The sequence below is a fragment of the Solanum dulcamara genome, chromosome 4 (assembly GCF_947179165.1).
Source record: "Solanum dulcamara chromosome 4, daSolDulc1.2, whole genome shotgun sequence".
Classification (NCBI taxonomy): domain Eukaryota; kingdom Viridiplantae; phylum Streptophyta; class Magnoliopsida; order Solanales; family Solanaceae; genus Solanum; species Solanum dulcamara.
The window spans coordinates 1907058-1930499 of NC_077240.1; the positions used below are offsets into that span (position 1 = coordinate 1907058).

The 23442-nt window shown below is 32.4% G+C and overlaps 2 protein-coding genes across 3 annotated transcripts; one reads left to right on the plus strand and one right to left on the minus strand.

Moving 5' to 3' along the window:
• The first annotated feature begins 926 nt into the window (after positions 1–926).
• On the plus strand, positions 927–12262 carry LOC129885411 (kinesin-like protein KIN-7D, mitochondrial). 2 transcript variants are annotated; one of them, XM_055959674.1, is made up of 25 exons: positions 929–1513; positions 1626–1723; positions 1888–1977; positions 2322–2374; positions 2661–2726; positions 2876–2929; positions 3320–3379; positions 3877–3955; positions 4056–4123; positions 4504–4560; positions 4648–4752; positions 4968–5072; positions 5267–5374; positions 5450–5581; positions 6044–6196; positions 6658–6837; positions 7305–7451; positions 8058–8177; positions 8265–8315; positions 8453–8500; positions 8618–8764; positions 9583–10311; positions 11414–11543; positions 11625–11741; positions 11838–12262. In XM_055959674.1, the coding sequence occupies exons 1-24, from the start codon at positions 1173–1175 to the stop codon at positions 11705–11707; spliced, it is 3204 nt and encodes a 1067-aa protein (XP_055815649.1). In that variant the 5' UTR covers positions 929–1172; the 3' UTR covers positions 11708–11741; positions 11838–12262. The 2 variants fall into 2 exon arrangements, with proteins under 2 accessions (XP_055815650.1, XP_055815649.1); XM_055959675.1 differs by lacking the exons at positions 11625–11741; positions 11838–12262 and having other exon boundaries at positions 927–1513; positions 11353–11440.
• A 647-nt stretch (positions 12263–12909) lies between these two features.
• On the minus strand, positions 12910–15394 carry LOC129885412 (B-box zinc finger protein 20). Its single transcript, XM_055959677.1, has 3 exons — positions 14964–15394; positions 14035–14449; positions 12910–13448 (listed from the first exon to the last, which is right to left on the minus strand). The coding sequence occupies exons 1-3, from the start codon at positions 15147–15149 to the stop codon at positions 13441–13443; spliced, it is 609 nt and encodes a 202-aa protein (XP_055815652.1). The 5' UTR covers positions 15150–15394; the 3' UTR covers positions 12910–13440.
• Between the last annotated feature and the right edge of the window lie 8048 nt (positions 15395–23442).

The window sequence follows — 23442 nt, forward strand, 5'->3', positions numbered from 1 at the left end:
TTTTCAAATTCTAATTAATTCAAGTAAAAATTAAGTTCAAAACTCATGACATTCAAGTTGAAGTTCTAAATTCAAATATCCTAAAGTTCAAGTATCTAAGTTATTCAAATTAAATCTATTGACATGACATGATCAACCCCCTTCCCCCGCCCACCCCCACCCCTATAATACTCCTTATTAATATCTCGCGTTTTTATTTTATTTTATATATAAGTGAGATAATACTGACTTAAACTTTCTAGAATATAATATTTTAACTTCTAATGATTTAATCGCGTGCTTATGTTTAATGTGATTAATTAATTAAGAAAAACAAAAACAATAACAATGTCAGTGATTGAGTTTTTGTCACGCCAAACCTATGAGGACTGTGAATTTCAAAAGAAAAAAATAATTAATTGCAGCAATTACGTGTAATTAAATGAACAATATAATGTTTCTCACCTAAATCACACCCATATTTCAACAAATTGAAACAACTGCCATTATTGAAGGTGAAAGCTAGCTTTAAAAAATGGAATTGAAGACATTATTAAATTCTAAATACCCTGTTACAATTTCAATTTTCTTTTAATTTCAACCAAATCACGTGCAAAGATCAACTTAAATTGGTAAGTACAAAAAAAAATGTTTCACTTGTATTAAATGAGCTAACTATTAAATTAATCTTATTTAACTACAAAAATTAGTAAAACTAACTATCAAAAAGTTAAACGCTCAAATATTTTATAAGAAGGAAGTAGTATATTATTTTCTTTAGCTATAACCATGTTTATTCCCGCTCATTTCCATATTTAATCAGTTTTTTCAAAAAAAAAACCACCTCCACCACTCCGCGGCGAGGGGCCACCTCCTATCTCCACGTCACACCAACCCAACCCCCTAAATATTTCCCACAAAATATAATATTTTATTTATTTTAAAAAATCAAACTCACAAAATTCAAACGCCTCCATAGATCCTCACCGTCCTCACCTTCCAACTCCCACGTTTCACCTTTCACAACTTTCCTCTTCCTTTCTCTCTGCAGTTCTTCTGCAGTCCATTGACGAATTGAAGTTTTCCTCACTGAGCATTTTTGCTAAAAATTGTGAGATATACTTGAAGAAGAACAGCTACACGCAGAGAAATTTTGTGTTACCGATTTTTGGTTGAGCTGAGTGAGTCGGTCAATGTCGGGTTCGTCGTCGAGAGGGAGAAGTACTTCGCCATTTCACCGCCGTAAGCCTTCGAGTCCGTACTCGTCTACCTCGTCATCGTCGTCTTTCATGAACGGTAGGCTCATGCCTCGATCCAGCTCGTCTACAGCGACGTCGTTTTTGGGCTCCGGAAATGGCTTGAGCTCCAAATCCGCGACTCCTGGCCGGAACCGGAGCAATTCGGAGTATTCACGAGGTTATGGAAATCGGACTCCGGTCAGTTATCAGTCAACAGAGGAGTTGATTGCTGAGCCAGTGGATATGTCCAGAGCAGGAGAGAGTATTTCGGTCACAGTTAGGTTTCGGCCATTGAGGTAAAATGTTAGATCTGCTTGAATTCTTTTCAGTCCATTTGTTGTTGAATTGGAGGAATTTAGTTTTTTAAGGTAGGATTTGACCTTGCAATTTTGGTATTTCTGGTGGCAGCGAACGTGAATACAACAAGGGCGATGAAATTGCGTGGTATCCTGATGGTGATAAAATTGTACGGAACGAGTACAATGCTGCAACAGCTTTTGCATTTGGTACTATTCTAGTCACTTCCTGATTCTGCTGTTTTTTTTTTGTATATTCTATTTGTGAAGAGTTTGATATTTATTTTGGTTAGAGTTGCTTAGTACTTAAAATTCCCTCTCCAAGATGAATCATTTTTAAGATTGATTAATATGTTTGCTTGGATGATTGGTAGACAGAGTTTTTGGACCTGATACATGTACACAAGAGGTTTATGAAGTTGCTGCTCGACCTGTGGTAAAGGCTGCAATGGAGGGCATAAACGGTATCATACTTACTGCCACTTGTGACTCTACATTGAACAATTTTCATTTTTGGGGCTAAGCAGACTGGAATGACATTATAAAATATTCATACTTAGTATGTGTTCAAAGGACATGCTCAGTTGAAATTTATTTGTGCAAAGTGATGGTTCGACATCCATTATATTGACATTAGTTGAGTGCTAATTTCGTTACATGTCCTCCTGATCTGATGACCTGAATTAGGTGCTTGAAACAATCTAAGGGCTATCATATTGAGCTGAATTGTTATCATTTATGCATTAGCAAAATAATTCTATTGATACTTAGTTTTTGTAATTTGACACTAGGCCTGCTGTGTATGCAGGCACAGTATTTGCTTATGGTGTTACCAGTAGTGGAAAGACACACACTATGCATGTAAGTTAATATATCCATTGTGCAATCTTCTTTTTGCCTTGAATTGGGGAAGTGCTTCTGTTACATCTCCACCAAACAGTTTAGAAGGATTTAATTGCTAGCAACTGACAAAATTTCAGTTAAAGGGTACTGTGTTAGCTTTATATTTATATCAATATATAGTCAATTTGATGGTTAAAGTTGGTTTTTCAATATGTCTTCAATTTGAATTTTGCTTACTTCCCACTCCCCCGAACCTTCGAACAACAAAGCTTGTGCTATCTTAACGATGGATCTTTGTTCACAGGGAGATCAAAATTCTCCAGGTATAATTCCACTCGCAATAAAGGATGTTTTTAGCATTATTCAAGATGTAAGTAAGTTTACAATTAACTGATTCTCATTTTGACAATGCACCTCTCTCTATGACACTCTAGAGCTCTATAGCCCCATTTCTTTTTTTTTAAAAAAAGAAGCTTCATTATCTTTTAGTGTTGCTAATTATTGAAATGTTCCTTTCAGACTCCTGGACGTGAATTCTTACTTCGTGTATCATATCTTGAAATATATAATGAGGTTAGTAGTGAACATCAGCAGACGATTTCATATATGAGGACAGGCTTGCATAACTAGAAATATTAACAACTGTATTCTTTACCAGATGCTTATGCATATATAAGCATCTTTGTTCCGGAGGCTGTATCTATGTTTATATTCTGAGATCATGTGAAATGTGATTCATCATAGCTGCTACATATAACAACTTCTTTTAAAGCCAAACAATGTGGAAAATTTTGTAGTAGATTTAGCACCTTTCCTTATGCGCTTGTTGCTTCAACACTTCCTAATTTCTTGTCTAAATTCATGAGCATCTCTCTTTAGGCACTTGTCGTCCCATCCATGTTATAATCTTGTATTAATTCTAGCTAGAGAACGTATGAATGTTTTTCTTGTTCACGGTGTCAGGTTATTAACGACTTACTGGATCCAACGGGACAGAATTTGCGTGTTAGGGAAGACGCCCAGGTTCTTATATAATACAACTTTCACTGCTTCTGGAACTTTACATTGTCTTTCTCCAGAACTTATGCTTTTGATTATTTTGCATCTTTCCTTCAATATTTTTGTTGATAAACAAGCATTTTGTTTTTGTGAGAGGAATCGAAGAGTAGCTGAGTTCCTATGGCCTGGGATAACCATTTTAGTAAATTTTGAAAATTATCAGATAAGAACAAAAATCTTTCCCACATGTTAGTCTTGAGTTTATCAGGAAAAATATAACCAAACATATTAACACCTATTTAATTAATTAATTCCTGACATGTACCAAGAAATAAACAAAATCTAGGATTCCTTTTGTCACCTGAAGTATCAAAGCCTACCATTACCTACCAGCACTGCAGGTGGTGCTTTTAGCCTGTAGTGGTTCTACTAGAAAATAGATATTCATGCCTCCTTATCATAGTTCATGATTGTAATGCTGCTGTATGGTTCTTGATTCCTTTATTCTTGCAATTATGCAGGGTACTTATGTTGAAGGTATGAAGGAGGAAGTTGTTTTGTCACCTGGGCATGCTCTTTCGTTTATTGCTTCTGGGGAAGGTAATTGTTGAATCTGTTCTTGTTCTTTGTCCGGAAATCACATTTATTCATTGGCAAGCTTTTGTGGATCCTGTTGCTGATTACATTCTTACTGTTGCAGAGCACCGTCACGTTGGTTCAAATAATTTCAATCTGTTCAGTAGCCGCAGTCATACAATATTCACCTTGGTTAGTGGTTCAGGATGTTCACTCTGCTACATTTCTTTGTTTGATCTGAAAGTCTGCTTATTTTGTGCACATTAGTGAACGTGAGTTTAAACCCCTCAGCCAACATTAAACATCAGTTTTTTTGTCAGCTGAAGGCTTAAATGTTTCGGGTTTGAACTCAAGTTTTTTAGAAGTTACTATTGCTGTTTCTTGTTATGTTTAAGAGGTCTTCTGAAGACAACTGCAACATTTTACAGCAATGAAGTGCCTTGAGGATTTTAGTTGAGAATATTGATAACTGTTTAATATAGCTGGAATGGGTTTGTTGTCTTACTACTGGTAACTGGTGATTGTTATTTATTAAAGTTTGACTGTTGTCCTTTCCATTACACATTATGCAGATGATTGAAAGTAGTGCCCATGGCGATGAATATGATGGAGTGATCTTCTCTCAGCTTGTATGGTTTTTTGGCACTAGTTGTTCAGCATTGAAAATACTAACTGTTGAATGTTAGCATCTAATATTAATTTGCTTTGTCCCACAGAACTTGATCGATCTAGCTGGATCTGAGAGCTCTAAAACTGAAACTACAGGGTTACGAAGAAAAGAAGGATCATACATAAACAAAAGTCTCCTGACTCTTGGAACTGTAAGTACTTAACCAATAATTGTTGACAGTTCGTATATGCAGATTTCCCTTAAAAATTGCATGACGACATTTGTCAGCATTCTTAATTGACTTCTCCTTACTTACCGCTATTAATGATCAGTACTTGTGTTCTTTCTTGAGCTTAAGGATTATATGAATTCCTACTTCTGGGTTTGTTTCAATCTGACATGTTAATTCTTTTTTCATGTGTTAAGGTCATTGGAAAATTAAGTGAAGGGAAGGCATTTCATGTTCCATATCGAGATTCTAAACTTACTCGCCTGCTACAATCTTCACTTAGTGGGCATGGACATGTTTCTGTGAGTGCTATTAAGCACATGCTGTGCATTTCCATTCTATTGACATTATGAAAATGCTAGTCTATCCTATTGGATGTACATCCTCTGCCTCTTAGCCTTTGGTGTCTTTTATAAGACATTTTTCTAATCAGATGCTGCTTGGCATGAAGTGCATTGAAGAGATGACTAATTTCCTGCTTCTTTCTTGATTTTAGCTCGTATGCACTGTTACTCCTGCTTCAAGCAATATGGAAGAAACCCATAACACGTTAAAGTTTGCAAGCAGGGCTAAGCGTGTCGAGATATACGCATCTCGCAACAAGGTTTGCCTATCTGAATCATTTCAGTTTTATGGAACTACACTATTAAAGGCTGAATACTGATTATCTTGCTTTCAGATTATAGATGAACAATCGCTGATCAAGAAATATCAGAAAGAAATATCTTGTCTCAAGCAAGAGCTTGATCAGCTAAGAAGGGGGATGCTTGTAGGAGTCAATCATGAAGAACTTATGACCTTGAAACAACAGGTATGCATTCAAGTCAAATGATTTGGCAAACTCTATCTATAACTTGAGGTCCAATATGTCACGTACAGCTGGTTATCAGGAAAAATAACCCGTACAATTCCATGTTTGATGATGACTGTACTAAGTTTCTAACATGTTTTCTTTGGATGTACTCTGTCCGTTTAATTAATATGACGCTGCTTGTCTCAGCACAGAGTTTAAGAAAGATGAAAGACTTTTGAAACATAAGCTAAAACAAGTAACATACCCAAAGTACCCTTTGTATCTTGTGGTCTAAAAGGGTCATGTCAATTTTACAATAGTATGTCATCAAGGGAAAATAGGATTCTTAATTAATGAGTTCCAATTATGAAAAAGGTGTCAATTGTCTTGGAATGGACCAAAAAGGAAAGAGTGCAATGTAAAATGGAACATAGGGTCTAATTGTTTTCGTGTTGTGTATTATTAACAATCTTTTCACAGTTGGAAGAGGGACAAGTGAAGATGCAGTCAAGGTTGGAAGAGGAGGAGGATGCCAAGGCTGCTCTACTGAGCCGGATACAGAAGCTAACTAAGCTGATCCTTGTTTCTTCAAAGAATTCAATTCCGAGGAGTCGATTTGCTTCTGAAGATGATGTATACCACCCTCGCTATTTATCTTGAGTTCTATATCTATTTCCCATTCTTTGCCCACTAGAATTCTAGGTGATCATTTTTTAATTAGGATTTTAGGCATATCAGATGTGTTTTGATTTTTGCAAGACTTTTTCCTACTCCTAACAGTTGCTTTAAGCAGTGCTGAATATGTTTATTTATTACCACTGCTCATCATATCATCTACCATAGAGATTTTAAGATTCACTCCCCTTATAGTATCTAAATTAAGTTTTTGTTGACTTTGGCTTTCTGTTATTATTTGCATGCAATTTTCTGGCATCTACCATGAGCCACAAAAACAACAATAATAGTATATGCCCATAGACAGCAAGAACCAAAGATTTAGAATCATTTTTTTAGATTGATCTTTTAATTTTTCACTTTAAAATATAAAATCTATTTCCTAAATTAATCTTTTTTATTTTTCACCCTGTCACCAGAAATTGAATGATTCATTGCCCACAGACAGCGATAACCAAAGAGATTCTTCATCAGAGACTTTTGATTTCAAACACGGAAGATCTTCTAGCAAGTTGAATGATGATATCTCCCAGGCTGGCAGTGTGATTACTGAATCAACTCAGGGGGGTGAACTTGTCACTGGTTCAAAGCTGCCCATAGTATGTTTCCTCCTTCTTAAGACCTTCTAAAGGAAGAGACTTCTTCATTTGTTCTTAATTTCACTTTCTATTTATTGCATATGACCCTTAACCCTCTGTAGGAATCAAAGGATCCGTGGTTAATATTTGAAGTTTATTTTTTAATTTTTTAATCCTCATGTAGTTAAAGTTTACTCTGATTACTTGCTAAGATCTTTGTCTTTGCATGGAGTTTGAATTTTTGATATTTATATACAGTTTTCAAGTATTGAATTTTCAAACTTAATTGGATAGTTACATTGGAGCATCCTCCCAAGTTGTCTCAGGATTGACTCTATTGAGAAGTTATTACTTTTTTTCTTTCTAATCTCGTCTTTTCCATTTTTTTTTTTTTTCCAAATGTCTACTTGTTTTATGTAATGCATACTTTTCCATTACAATCAAATGGTAATTTCTTCAAATTTTAATATTTTATTTGTATAATATAGGAAGGAGTTTCATTGTCAGATCAGATGGACCTCCTAGTTGAGCAAGTCAAGATGCTTGCTGGAGAGATTGCATTTAGTACAAGTACATTGAAACGGATGATAGAGCATTCTGTGAATGACCCTGAGAATTCAAAATCTCATACTGAAGTAAGCTTTATTTTGTCTTTGTGGACAAATCCTTCATACATATGATGGTTAATGATACGATGTCTATGTGAAACAACCTCTCTACCTCAACAAAGGTAGGGGTAAGGTTTGTGTCACACTACCCTCCCTAGACCCCACTTATGGGATTACATTGGGTTTGTTGTTGTTCGACGGAATCCTTCATACATATGATGGCTAATAGTACAATGACGCGTGCATGGCTGCTCAAGCCATATATTGGGTCTCTCTTTAAATGTTCTGCAGCTATATTTTGCGGTCAATAATCTTCTCAAAATTTGTAAGCATTTTAGATAAATATTTTTTGAATTCAAATAAAATTGTATATGATGTTTCCTCATAAAAAGGCATGGTGTTGGTATATTTTACTAACTTGTGAAACATATTCATACTCAGTTCGGTATCTTCAGTGGTTTCTATTCCTCAAAGTCCCTAGATGTGTCAATCCTTGATGAATGTGTACAATTTTATTTTTAGGCTACTGTATCTGTTTGATTTTCATGAAAACAACTTATTGTTTGTTCTTGTGTACATAGCTTTCTCCTGTTTTTAAGATCTCTACCCACTGTATGCCTAAACTTGCAACAGATTCAAAGTTTGGAGCGTGACATTGAAGACAAGAGAGAGCAGATGAGGATCTTAGAACAGCGCATTGTTGAAAGTGGTGAAGTATCAATCAGCAGTGCATCTTTAGTTGAAATGCAGCAGGTGATGTCACATTATTCCTTCTTCAACCTCATTGGTTTTCTCTTTTATGGTGATTTGTGTTTGTCTCATAGTTCTATCTTTTGCCAGACTTTGATGAAGCTGATGACACAATGTAGTGAAAAGGGATTTGAGCTTGAGGTACTAACCGGATCAGGTCTTCCTTGATTGCACCAATTTAATTATTTTAAAATCATATCTAAAGAATTTTCTTTTCTATCACATAGTGCAGAACATCTATTGTATGAAGTTGTTTAGAATTTGACTTTTGAATACAGATAAAATCAGCAGACAATCGCATTCTCCAGGAAGAGCTGCAGAACAAGGTTAAAAAGCACCATTATTTATCTTTGTTGTTAATCAAATGATAGTCACCTTATTGTTGTTGGTCTGCCAGTATCTGGTCTCCAGGATTAATGGGGCTATCACCTTTTGTTGTTCAGTATTTAGAGAACAAGGAACTGCAAGAAACTATTTGTAATCTTGAGCAGCAGCTAGCTGCAGTGAAGGTGGAAAAGTCATACCCCTCATCAGAACAGGGTCTATCAGACAAGTATATTGATGACCTTGAAAAGAAAATCCAGTTGCAGGTGATTTATATCCTTTAGCCCAGGATTTACTGGGTCCGTGTTTGTCTTTTGGACTGGTTCTTGTGTAAATTCTTGCGGTATATGGCGTCTTTTGTTTCTTATTTTATTGTCATGAAGATGGTCTCCTGCAGGGGAGGGATTTGGCTGGAGCATATCACATTTAATTAACTGACTAAGAGATGCAGAGCAGAGGAATCATATGAAGCCTTGGTGTCTCAAAAGTCTAACTACGCATTGAGAATTCAAACTTAAAAACCTATAGAAATGTTTATACTTTCCTTTATATAACGCCTGAAGGAAGCAAAAGAAAGGAGCTCATTAGTAGCACTTGCAAATGCTTGAAGAGGATGCCAGCTGATATGTTTTTATGAATGACTTAATTAAGATTTTTTAACTTAGGAATTTAAATCATCTGAGATGCTTAGTCTTTTACATTTTGCTCTATTCTATAAAAAACATACTGAGCCTGGTGCTGTAACATTCTATTTTGACATCCATACCTATTCCACAACAAGGTTTTGTATTAAGTCGCTGTACATGATGGAGCCTAGACACACAATCATTTTGTTCATTCACTTTCTCTAGGTTATTTTTTCTGTGTTAAACTAATTACTTTACCTGCATGAAAGCGGGCAGTACTCGGCATTTCTACATTAGAGCTCTTCAATCTTCTATTAGTGTGATATCTACAGCAATTAAAGGACTAAATTTCTCTAGCTGCTTATTTAGCTTTCTTGTGAATACAGACACTTTAACGTCACTGCATTTTCTTTAAATGTGTCCATAACATGGTTCTGATAAGTTTGCTGCTTGAGCAGGGTATTGAGAATGATAAGTTGAAGTTGGAACTTGTTCAGAGTGTAGAGGAGAGCAGTGGATTGCGAGTACAGAACCAGAAATTGTCTGAAGAGGCCTCATATGCAAAAGAATTAGCATCTGCTGCAGCAGTTGAACTTAAAAATTTGGCTAGTGAAATGACAAAGCTATCGATACAGAATACAAAACTCGAGAAAGAATTGTTGGCTGCTCGACAGGTATTAAATTCTAGGAATTCCATTGCACAAACTGGTAATGTTCGCCACCGAAAGCATGGTGAAAACCTATGGCAAGGACGTAGAAGTCGGGTTTCTGACCGAGAAAGTGAAGTTCCAGGAGTTGTTCGTGATGGATTTGGCACATGGGATCTAGATACTGAAGATTTAAAAATGGAGTTGCAGGCAAGAAAACAACGTGAGGCAGTTCTGGAGGCCGCCTTGGTTGAGAAGGAAATATTTGAAGATGAATACCGGAAAAAGGTTGAAGAGGGAAAGAAAAGGGAGGCAGTTCTGGAAAATGATTTAGCAAATATGTGGGTGCTCGTTTCTCAGCTAAGGAAAAAGAATGGACAAGATGTAAAGACAGTAACAGAAAGGCTGAATGTTGGAGGAGGCAATATGAATGATCCAGAAATGTACAATGACCCAATCCTCGATAATGGACAGACCGTGAATCATGCGACCGCTGTTGCTGAGATTCTGAAGGCAGACCCTTTTGTTGCCCGCTTGAAGGTAATTATGTTTATCCTTTCTTGCCACTTATCACTTGTATCTAATCTAGTACATGTATGTGTTAGGTGCGTCCTTGTCATTTGTCTGAGTTGAAGCTCTGTATACTTCCAAAAGCTAGCTAATTTCCTTGTGTTTGTGCATCTTACACCCATAAAGAGGCTAGATAAGCTTTATTTTACTTTTCCTCTCTAATGTGGTCATTTTTGTCTACTCAGTTGTAAAAACAAGTGTGAGATATACTTTGGATCCGGTAAGCTATGCAAGCTTTTTGGAAGATAGGAAGGTTTGATTTTAGTTGCTCACCAAAGGGGTGGGGAGAGTAAGTGTCCAACATCTGCAAGTCATGGGATTTAATATACATTTACTTATTCCAACCGTCCCATTTTATATCTTGCGGTTGACTGATGATGGCCCTTAAGTTGTTAATAGTAATTGAGTATGATTTTAGTGATAACAGGAGAGTATCAAATTTTCGTGGAATATATCACATCAAAGCTTCAAATGTGGATAGAGTGATGAAGTTTCATTCTTGAAAGTTGTGTAGAAATAGAATTGTGTCGAATAAATTGTTGTTATAAATTGAAAAACGGGAAGTATTTTGTTCTCAGTTGTCGTTCCATGAGGCTTCTAGCATAGTAATGCTTTTACTTCAGTGCTTCTGAAATGCTTCAATGAATCATAAGTAGGAGCCACAATGTTAGCCTTTTTATTTACTGCTCCTTGTCAATCTTTGGAGGCTGTTTCAGGCTAGTCCTACTGTTCTCGACTAGGATATAATTAATAGTAGTAATGCAAGAAAATGTTGAACTGACAGTTGGTTTTAGTTATAAGAGAAAATATTTTTATCTTCCGACAGTCAAATAGATTGGAATTCTTAGAAGAATTTGACTTTGTAGTGTAACATTATTAGCTAAATTTTGTCGAGCGTTTTGAGATGAAACCTAAAATGGGAAATGTGAAATATATGGCTAACAGAATACATGTTAGTGCTTAGGTTCCTGCATAGGTAGAAGCTACTAATAACAACTGTTGTTTCTTTAGGTTCCTTGATGACACAATATAACATGAAGTATTAAAGATCTGTTTGCATGTGCGCCACCAGGTTCGAATGCAAGAGATGAAGGAAAAGGATTACACATATGTGGGGAATGCAGACGCAAATTCACATGTATGTAAAGTCTGTTTCGAATCACCAACTTCTGCAATGCTCCTTCCTTGCCGACATTTTTGCTGTAAGTCAACTTTCTGATTATGTGCTCAGATTATCCTCGCTCCCTTGGGTAGGATCTGTCTAATGTCGACTTGATTTGCAGTGTGTAAATCTTGTTCCCTTGCCTGTGCCGAGTGTCCAATCTGTCGAACTGAAATTGCAGATAGGATTTTTGTTTTTACCTAAGACTCCATTTCAAGTGCTTGAGCTATGTGGAAAGGTTGATGATTGTTTCATCTTGAATTCCATTTTTATTTTACAAATATGCTGAAGTCAACTTACAATAAGGTGCTTACTTTTCTCCCTTTCTTTGTAGGAGGGTTCTCTTCGTACTTGTGAAACGTCATGACAATTCTTTAAATGGATTAACTGTATGTAATGTCAAAGTGGTTACCTTTTTCCCCCCCACTTATCTACCAAGTAATTGTAAATTAAGAAAGACACCGGGGACAAAGGAAACAGTCGAATTAGTAAATTTGAACTCAGGGAGTTGCTTCTGGCCACAGTTTGATCTCCTTGCAAGAGCTGTAGTACATAGAACACAACTGCAACGACAATGTTGTGTCGTGTAAGTAAAAAAAATTGAGCTTGTACATTATTTGGGGCTATAATCTTGTTCTCTTGACATTTCTTGTTTGATATTCTACATGGTATATTTCTTTGTGGTTTCTTGGTCATTCGAAAGTCAAATCTTTACGGAATTGGTTCTGTAATTTGCAATAAACTTGCCTGTCTTCAACATGTATAAATCACAAGCATTATCTAGCTCACCAGCTAGTCTGATTTATATCATCCTTAGGTGCCATGTGTTATATGGATTACTTTAGATATCAATGGTCATACGGAGATATTTAATAAGATTTATGTGAACTGATTGGAGAAGCATTTTGTAAGGTCGCATTGTACTTCAAATTGTGTAGGATATTTTAGGAGTGGGGTTTGTAGACAAGTTATATCAAAGATTTAACGCGTAACTAACACGAATATTATTTCTACCGAACACTCGGCTATTAATGAATTTTTCAGTAGTAGCCATAACATCCCATTACCCTTGTGTTCCACGAGTCCTTTTGTACTAATATAGAGAACCTCCAATATTAAATAATCTAATTTTTTTTTATATAAGATGAAATGGGTCCAAATAGAGCAATCAAAACAAATAGTAGAAATTCATATTTCTACTACTTGGGGATTGAAACATAGTTATTTTGATTGTCGTTGTGCCTTACCATAGATTATAGATGATTGAACTGACATTGATTTCATAGAAAGAGATCATTTTAACTAGAAGTAGAGCGGTGAATATGAAAGTACATTCTGCAAGATTATAACAACGCTGCTGCTGGTTCATAAACAAAGGGAAAATCGAGAAACAATGCTGATAATATTTGCATCGATCTCCCATAAATAATTGATTTGGCCATGAATACTTGAAACAAATAGGAATACCATATTCAATAATCAAAGCGGGTAATAGGCACAAGGCCATCCCACTAGCATTACAAAAAGATTGGCTCCAACAAAACAAAAACAAAAGTACCCCAGATCTGGTATAACCCATTCCCAGTCAGATTAACATATTCCAACAAGTCGAAGTGATTTGACTTGCAAAAAACAAAACAAAACAAACAAACAAAAAAAGAACAGTGGGGCTTTAACTTATAGCATGTGTTACATGTCCAAAAACCAAGTGACTGGTCAAAATTAGTAACCAAAAGAAAAGGTCAGATGGCAGCTTGTATAACTCTTTTTTTTATATCTCAAAAGATATTATACCCTTAAGTAATACCAAGCCTGTCTTATAAGTTGCTTGGTAGATGGAGAGTTGATCTGAGGAACAGGTCCTCCATTTGATGTTAAGAGGTATCCCCACTTATTGTAGTGGAAAAAAAAAACACTAAACAGCTGGTCGTATCTGATCAAAATTCTGCAATCAAACAGTATCATTTAGTTGCAAGTTTTGAACATATTATATAGGCATAATACATAATACATAAATGTGCCTTTTAATTTGGCCTCAATTGATATTTATACCCTCTTATATGACAATTCGCATCCTAAATGTATTATGTCACGTAGGTCGCATATGTCTACTTATTCAATTTTATACAAGTTTAAATGTCTACTTGTGCACACTCAAAATTAGAAGACAGAAATAACAATTGAGGTCAAATTAAAAGGGTACGTTAAAGAAAAACTTGATACTATATATACAAGTTTTTCAAACTATTCATAGCCCACCAATAAGTGAAATTACTATCCTGACATATACAAGTAGTTAACTATCTTATACAACAAGTCAAATTGTACCAAGTGAATCTAGTACTGTGTTTTTTTTTTTTTTGGTACTTCCAGTCTCAAACTATTCTATTTTTATACACATACAACAAGAAAGTATTGTAAAGCGATGTCGAATGACATTCCTCTGAAAAAAAGGTGTCGTCATCATTATTGTCGGTGAATATAAGTTAAATCTTAAAAAAGCATGTAACTATCAAAAAAAAAAAACTTACCATGCGAAGAATAAGAGGGATATTCAAGAAAATCTTCAACATGCCAACCAGGAAGAGTCTCAGTCAAATATTCTGATATGCTACTAGTTGAAACAGGACCCTCTTGTACACAGTCAACTTGAAAATAATAAGGTGTCGACTCTGTAGTACTCGAAATCGAATTACTCTTCATCCCAAAATTACCACTACGAGCTTTAAAATTATTAGTACCAGCATTACTTGCAGCAGATCCAGTTGGGGATATTGAAGTTTGGTTATTATAATTAGAAGCAAGTACATCAGAAGAGAGTTGAACTCCACTTAGAAGAAATCTGTTGTGTTTCTTTGTATGTTCATTTGCTTTGTGTATAGGCAAGTCACATTCTTTGCAAAGAATTGCTCTATCTTCTTTACAAAATAGCAATGCACGTCTTTCCTGAAAATAAAAAATAAAATAAGAAAAAAAATGTTAATTTCTATATACAGCATAAAATTAAAGAATTTTTACTATCAGACCATATTTTGTGCTCACTACTAGAACCAAAGAGTTAGTGGGAATATGTGTTATAGATTATGATTTTTTCATTCATTTTTCACTGAAACAGTTCATTTGAGAAAATGCACGGTGAAAAATAAATCTCATTGAAATAGTCAAAAACTTACTAATTTTTTGTTAGTACTGTTTTTTCTTATCCCACCGATTCTATCAAAATATCCGTGGGAATAGCCTCTGAATATTTTTTATTATAAGAAAATTCAATGGAAAAATAGTAATTATCTATTGTGCAAAACTTCTACACCGCAATATATTTCTCAGATAGTTACTCACTAATAGTTATTATCTCAAAAAATCACTTTCTTTTTTATTTTAATTTTCTTCAACAAAGAAAGTGACTTTATGAATAATAAATGTCAGTTGAAGTTGAATGACCATCGATAATTACTAGTACCTGGCAAATGTCACAAATAGGAGAGTCTTTGAAAGAAGGATGAATTAGAGAAAAACGAAGATGTTTGCTAGCAAGCTTGTTGGCATGATGCACTTGATAGTCACAGCTTTGGCAAAGTGTGGCTTCATCTGCTGAACAATAAACTGATGCCTCTTCTTTATCACAAACATCACATTGAATCTTCATTCTTTATTTTTTTTTTCCTTCTTTTGTTTTCTCTTTAATAACTGTGTGTATATATACATATACAGTTAGGAACATAGAATAGAAGGGAGTAAATTTGGGAAAAAGACAAAATATTATGGGCACAAAGGGGTTGTGTTCGTTGTTATGGGGCGAGTGGGGGCTAGGGCTCACACCTAAAGTCTCTGAGGAGTTTCAGAAAATGTATTTAAATATCTCTTTAAATGACTGATGACTAAAGATAAAGCTCTTGGAAAGAATAGACAATGGCTTCTATAATGTCCAAATAAATGTAAAGACAAAAGAAGCAATCAAGTTGCCTATTTTTTAAATCACTTTATAAAAAGCTTTCGCACTCAATGATTCAATTATATTCCAGCCCAAGTTAATAAAATATAACCGATTTCTTTTCACAACATTGACAATTAGGTCAAAATTATTGACCGTAAATTTATTTTTGTACAAGACGGTGAAATTCGATCACAAAACGTATAGTATCATGTTGAAGTGTGTGATCAACTCATTCAGAAGATTAAACTATTAAAAATATATGATTTTCTTATTTAATTATATTATCAACATAAGTTACCAATGGTCAAACCGTCAATATGGACACAAACTTATCCAAACATTACCATTACATTTATTTATTTATTTTTTAAAAAAGACAGAGAATCTTTAGCAAGCAGTAGTTTTGATACGTGAAAATGGGGCATTGGTGCATGGGATAGGATGAAGTTATTTTTATCCCATTTATTGCTTTAGATCGATCGATACCCTATTAAACTTTGACATAAGAAGATGGAAATTAACACGTAAAAGGTAGGTCTTTCTAAATATTTTGGTACAAGCATATATATATATATATATATATATATATATATATATATATATATATATATATATATTAGTGTAGATATTTACAATATATTTAGGAAGAGTACCACAATAATAAATATTGCCAAATATAATTGGTATAGATAGGGGGACATGGAATATGTATGAATGTTGAAGTATGTCAGTTTATGGGCAAGCAAAGCCAGTTGCTTTCACTTTAATTAGTTTTTCTTGCAAAAAATTTAAAGGGGTGGGTTGGTGTTTGGCTGGCTTTGACAGCTACTCTTTGAATTCACATCTTACAAGGGTTAAACCTAATAATGTCAACTGATAATTGGATAACATATAGCTACACTTAATATGTGCTATTTACACTTATATAGATGATCTAGCCTGCCTCTCTTTCAAATCTTTTGGTATATGCTATTTTTGAACTTTTTTAAGTCTACAAATTATTATTTTGGGTTTCCTTCAATGTTCGATATTTATTTTGTGAACTCTACTCATTTATATTCTGTTGTGGAGGTTCATTAAAGGAAAAAAACGCTCTTTACTAGAATTTTTTCACCACTTATAATAAAGGCAATCAAGTATAGAAAAGACAGATTTTGGGGTTAAAAATTGTATAGGAGACCTCTTTCTTCAGTTTGATTGGTATTCACGATTCGAACGTGAGACACTGAGACCCTTAATAAAGAATGGAGGGATCATATCTATCTCCGGTGATAATTTTACAGATTAAAAGGTTGAAAAATGACGACCAAGTTTGGCTGATTGGTTAACCACCACTACCACTGCTACTGCTAGGAGGTATATAAAAGTTCAAACAAATAAGTATTTGAAGTTGAAATTTGAAAAGGTAAGAGAGAGGGGTGGCATTTTTTGACTTTCTTGTCGTTGGACACTTTTCTAATTTCAATATTCAAACATCAAAGGGAGAAAATAACAATTGTGCCAAATACGACTAAATCAAGCTTTCTAAATTTAATGACCCAATTTAACTTTGGCCAATGAAAATTCGATGTTGGTTATAGATAGGGGTGATAAAATTAAATTCAATCAGTTTAATTCGTTCAATCCGTTTAAATTTTTAATCTTGTCAAAATATTAGCTTAATTCATTTAACCCATTAAAAAATGGGTTGAATTTAACCCAAATTGATTTAAGAGAAATATTTTAATTTGATATGTTATATATGGCCTTAATAAAAAAAATATTAGGTACTAAAATATTATAAATAAATAAAATAAAATAAATAAAATAAAGTAAAAATTAGATCGGATTGGGTCTTGACCCATTCTATAATTCATTATCCAATTTATTTTGACCTAACCCATTTTGACCCAAACAAATTTAAATTGAATTAAATCTTGACTCATTTATTATCTTGATCATTATAACCTGTCCAAACTTAACCAACTTGCCCAATTGCCTCTTGAGTCAAATGCTCTACATTATTAAGTTCACGGTTGAACCTTTCAAAGATGGCACTTGAAAAATCGATGGTGCGTTTCTCTATATTATTCTTTAGCTAATATTTCACCAGACGTTATCAAGACGTTATCAAATGATTAGTTGACTAATACCCACGAACATAATTTTAACGTGGCCGGTTTTATATTATTCGTTTTGGATTAAGTCAATATGATTTATCTTGAAATACCACATTGATCTTTATATTTTATATGCAACTTTTGTTTCGTATCATCTAATAATATAATACTTTAATTTGTTCGCACACTCAAATATCTTCTTCTCGAACAAATTTCTACATGACCCATCATCATAATTTTAGGTTTATTTGGAGATTTATTATGTGTCATTCACATTATCATTATTTATGGCCAACAAAGTTTATAGACTTCTTTTTCATGTGTATATATTTTTAAGTTACGAATAAAAATAGTAAATCGTTAATTATAAATTTTTTTAAAAAAAGGGACAGTAAACCTGGCCTAATATGCTATTCATATTCGTCTTGCAGAATTTTTAGCTCTAATAATATTAATTGTGGGCTAAAATGACTAAATGAAAAATAGTAAAAAATAATAGTATCCATCTTGGCCAAGTTCATAAAGTTTTTACTCAAAAATCTCATATGAGTAAGACTTAAAGAGTATGAATATGAGATTTTATTCATCCACTCAGTGAGGTCAACTTTCAAACTATGTTCGATCCGAACACTACGTACATTTATGAACATATAAAAGAAATTAGTTTTTCCACCTTATAATTAGTTTATGATGTTAGCCCCCATTATTAATTGTTGGCTGATTAAATCCTTCATATAGCTGTAAATTTTGTCTTATTAAATCTTGATCATGAAGTGGGTGGAAAGGTTGGAGAAAGAATAATTAAATATTATTCTCATTGGAAAGATGTGTTTTTTAATTATTAAAATAGAAAAAAGAGTACTTGGTAGGAAAAAAATAAGCACTAAATGACAAACTATACTTTTTCAGGATTGGGATATGGATGAGATCTTTAGAACATCTTAGAAGGAAAACTTTAGAATATTTAAATTTTGTAGATATGCAACTTGTTGAAATTCATTGATTGGATGAGAACTCAGAAGATAAGGAACAAAAAGTATCATAAAATATACACTATTATAAAAAAAAATTAAAAGTGATGATGGTGGATATGACCTACTTTGAAGAATTAATTTAATGCTTTTAAAGTTCCAACTTCTAATGGTTTCTCACATGGAACTGGATTTTGAGGATCAAAAAGTGATGCCTATGGGCCATATGCAGTGTACTAGAAAGTTGAAACCATATGATTTTTTGCTCATCTCTTCTTTTTTTTCTCTTTCTTAAATCAAGAAAATATGGAGATTGAGAAAAATAGACCACTCATTGTGATGAAGAGGAAACTCTTATACTCTTGGATAGAATTACTCTGAAAATACTTGGGCCATCTTCAATCCATGCCAAGTTTTGCATCAAATGCTATCTTTGGTGCAAAGTTGTTCCAACTCATATCAAATTTTACATTAAATTTGATATGTGAATAGTGTAGTAACAAATTTGGTGCTACACTATTCATCACACCAATTATTCTTTATTGTTATTTTATTATACCATATTTTTAATTAAATATTATATAAAATGCTATTTTTTAATTAAAATATTTTATTAGTTTTACCTAATGCGTTAACAGAGCATTTATGGAAGCATCGTAGTAATCTTGAAAGTTGAATATTCATGTAGAACTTTATTATAATAGTTTGTGTAATGTTTATTTTATTATATTTCGTTAATGATTTCACTTTTATTTGTGTTATCCATTATTATGTATAATATGTAATATTTGCTAGCAATTTATATTATTTAAAAAATTATGATACAAAATAATTTTATATTAAACGACTATAATTTGAAACAATATAAAAATTATATATTGAATATTTTTATAAAGAATTTTGTTTTATGAAATAAGAAAATATAAATAAAATAAGAAATAATAAATGAAATAAGAAATGATAATATAATAATAAAGAGACATAAAAAGATATTTTTTTGGTATAAAATTTGGTACAGTGGGTTAGAGTTGCTTTGTACCAAATTTGATGCAAAATTTGATGCTAGGGTTGAAGATGCCCCTCCTATTTATTTTCACTTGATAAAACGCTAAATATGAATCATTCAAATCTCGTTCTACTAAATACACTGTATATTTCAGTTACTTATTTATTCGTAATAAAGTTGAATTATTCAAATCTTATAAAGTTTAAGATTATATTATTTTTTTCCTTCTATGATTACTTATTAGTAGTTTATAATAAATCTAAACCATTTACATTTTATACAAAATCATAAAAGTTCATTATGATGCTCACTTGAAATAGTTTTGTGTGTGTTTCATTTTATTGTCGTTCTATTTATTATTACTGTCAATCATGCACCCCAAAAAAAATCATTATCACATAGTAATCATTGTCAACTACCTTTATTATCGGTCATTTCCACGATCTTTCACTCTTAATTATTTTGCGTCTAGATTTAGATTCAACTTATTAATGTTTATATGTACCCAGAAAAATATGTTCATATGCATAATCAATTTTAAATATCTTATTCTTTAGAAAAAGCAAACGAAGTATATCTTGGCTGCTATCATATATTAGATAGCGTGCAAATTGTTTCTATACTAATCTAATGTAGAATCTTACTCTCTATATTACATTACTCTATTTATTTTTTATTGTTTTCCTATTTCATCATCAAATTTTTTATAAGATAAGTTGATTGAAGAAGTTTTATTTAATTAATAAAATTTTCTCTCTTTTTTGTTTTGTTTGTCCACCAATTAGTATATTATACTTAAAGTGGGTGGGTGTAGGGTTTCTGATACATCTGGAAAAATTGAAACCAAGACTAGTAATTTTTAACAAACAGGATCAAGAATCATTACTCTTTCGTTTCGACACAAGAAAAAAGGATAAGTGTGATCCTATTTTAAAGGGATAATACATCAAAATCCCTCCAAACTTAGCAGCATGGTTTATTTTAGTACTTTAAGTTTAAATGTCTCCTTAACAATTTTGAAATAAATTAAATATCACCCTGCAATCATAAGACCACTTTCACCTGCCACATTATCGTCATGGAAGCATCACATCACTGTCATGTCAGCACCATTTCATTAATTTTATTTATTCTTTAACACATCTTAAACTAATTTATCCTAATTAATTAATTAAAAATATATATTTTTTAAAAATTAAAATATAAAAATGGCCTATTTTTATTTCCACCGCCCGTGCCCCCACCCCCACCCACCCCTCACTTTTTTCTTCTTCCTTCACCATTTTTGTCCTTCGTTGTTCTTCTTCTTTCTTCATTCTCTTCCCTCCCCCCTCCCCCCCCCCCCTTTTTTTTTCTTCATCCTCTTCCTTACTTTCTTTTTCCTCAAAATGAGATAAGCAAATAAGACTGGAGGCTTTCTTGCTCTAAAAATAAATCACCATTAATGTATTCTAATTACTCACCAAGATGTTATCAATGGCGATTTTGAAATTTCAAAGCAAATATGTAATTGATATTTCGATGATGGTATGGTAGAGTTAAAGATGAAGATAGAGGGGAAAATGATTCTTCTATGGAAAAGAAGCTATATTGGGGAAAAAGAAAAAAAGAAAAAGATTTAAAAAAATTGTGGCCAAGATTTTTTTTTACATATTTTAATAAAAGTTAATATATTAAGAAAATAATATTTAAAATATTAATTATATATTGACCTATAAAAAATGTCATGTGTATGATTTTAGAATATTTTTTAAAAAAAAAATGTCTTCACTCACTTTAAGAGAGTGCAGTCACTTTCTTTGCCACATCACTCTTTAAGGTGATATTTAATTCACTTGAAGTTGTTAAGGGGGTATTTAAAACCCCGTATAGTAAAAGTACTAAAGTAAGTTATGCCGTTAAGTTTGGAGGGGGGTTTGATGTATTATCACTATTTTAAATCTAATGCCGAATTTATTTAAAAATTCTTCATGCTCCCCCTTCCCCCAAACCACACTCTATTTCGTTCTTGGTTGTATTGTGTTAGGGCCCATTCGGTCATGTATAGTTTTCATTGTTTTACAGAATATAACTACGAAAAATTATTTGTATATAGAATTGTTATAAATTTTTAGAATTCGAAAACTTTGTTTTCAAAACAAAAATTCAAAGGGAAAATTATACAAAATAGACTCAATTATAAAATTATTTATTTAAATTAGACCCAATTCAAATTATTTATCCTTAATAGACTCATGATCCAAACTATTTACCCTCTTACCCCACTTTCTTCTTACTTATTTTGAGCATGACATCAGCATTAGAGCTATGAATTAATCTTCAGTGATACTCTATCGGTATATTGATAATATATCAATATCATATATGACTGAACTTAATTTAAAAATGAAACAATTAAGAGAAAAGTATTAAAGTCACGTTCTTATTTATTAAACTCTAAATTAGTAGAAAATATATTATTTGTGGTAATCCGTCGGTATATTGATACCCTATCGGTATTATATAAGGTGGATGTGATGTCAGCATAATGTTAGTGCACGAATTTTAAAATAAATTTAAGGATAAATACTTGGAAAAATTACTTGATTGAGTGTTTTTTAAAAATTAATTACTGATTTTAGCGATATTTTTTTATTTATTATCATTTATAGCAATACATAGCATATAGCAATATTATGATAAATTTACACTTGTATTAAAAGTGAATTATGCATACAATATAAATGTATTATAAGTGTTTTAAAATATATATTATGTTTGTATAGTAAAAAACTGACATAATGTATTATAAGTCTATTAAAATATGTGATAAATGTATTGTCCATCTATAAAACTTGTATTATATATGTTTTATAAATAGTTCTCTGCAATATTATTAAAACTGTATTATAAGTGTTCAGTGAAAAAAAAATTATTGCTATAAATGATAAATATTTTCTTAATATTGTATATTTATGTAAGTTTCCCTAAATACTTTGTGTTCTTTACCCAAATTCTAAAACAACTTTAATTAGTATACGTAATGTGGGCTCAAGAAATCTGAAAGCCCGCGAGACTCATATAGTGGGTTCGTTTGTAATCTATAGCTTGAACTGAAAGCCCAATAAGAGATTATGGGCTTAATGAGTTAAGAACCCAAAAGCCCAATTACGGTTCAACTTAGTCTGACCCAAAACATCCTTAAATTATACCTCAAACTTAAATTACATTCTTAAAAGGAAAAATTTCTTGATTGAGTGTTTTTTAAAAATTAATTACTGATTTTAATGATATTTTTTATTTATTACCATTTATAGCAATATATAGCAATACTATGATAAATCTACACTTGTATTAAAAGTGAATTATGCATATAATATAAATGTATTATAAGTGTTTTAAAATATATATTATGTTTGTGTAGTAAGAAACTAACATAATGTATTACAAATCTATTAAAGTATGTGATAAATATATTATCCATCTATAAAATTTTTATTATATATATTTTATAAATAGTTCTCTGCAATATGTATTAAAACTGTATTATAAATATTGAGTGAATTTTTTTTATTGCTATAAATGGTAAATACTTTCTTAATATTGTATATTTATGTAAGTCTCCCTTCTTAAAATATATTTTTTGACAGAAAACATCCTTCAAATATTTAAAAATTAATAATTTTCATCATTCAGTTAGATATTGTCATAAAATTAAGGAATCCTACAAAAACATGTGCAATTCATGTGAACAAAATTTTTTTTTGCATAATTCGTTACCTTCTATAAAAAGCTCTTAAAAAAGGATATTAAAAATCGTGCACATCATTGCTTGCTGAAACAAAAAATGTTAGGAAGGTGTGATGATACATGATTTGTTAGGAAGGTGTGAGGATACATGATCTATTTTTATTCTCTTTTACCAATGGAAAGAAGTTGGAGCTTAGTTA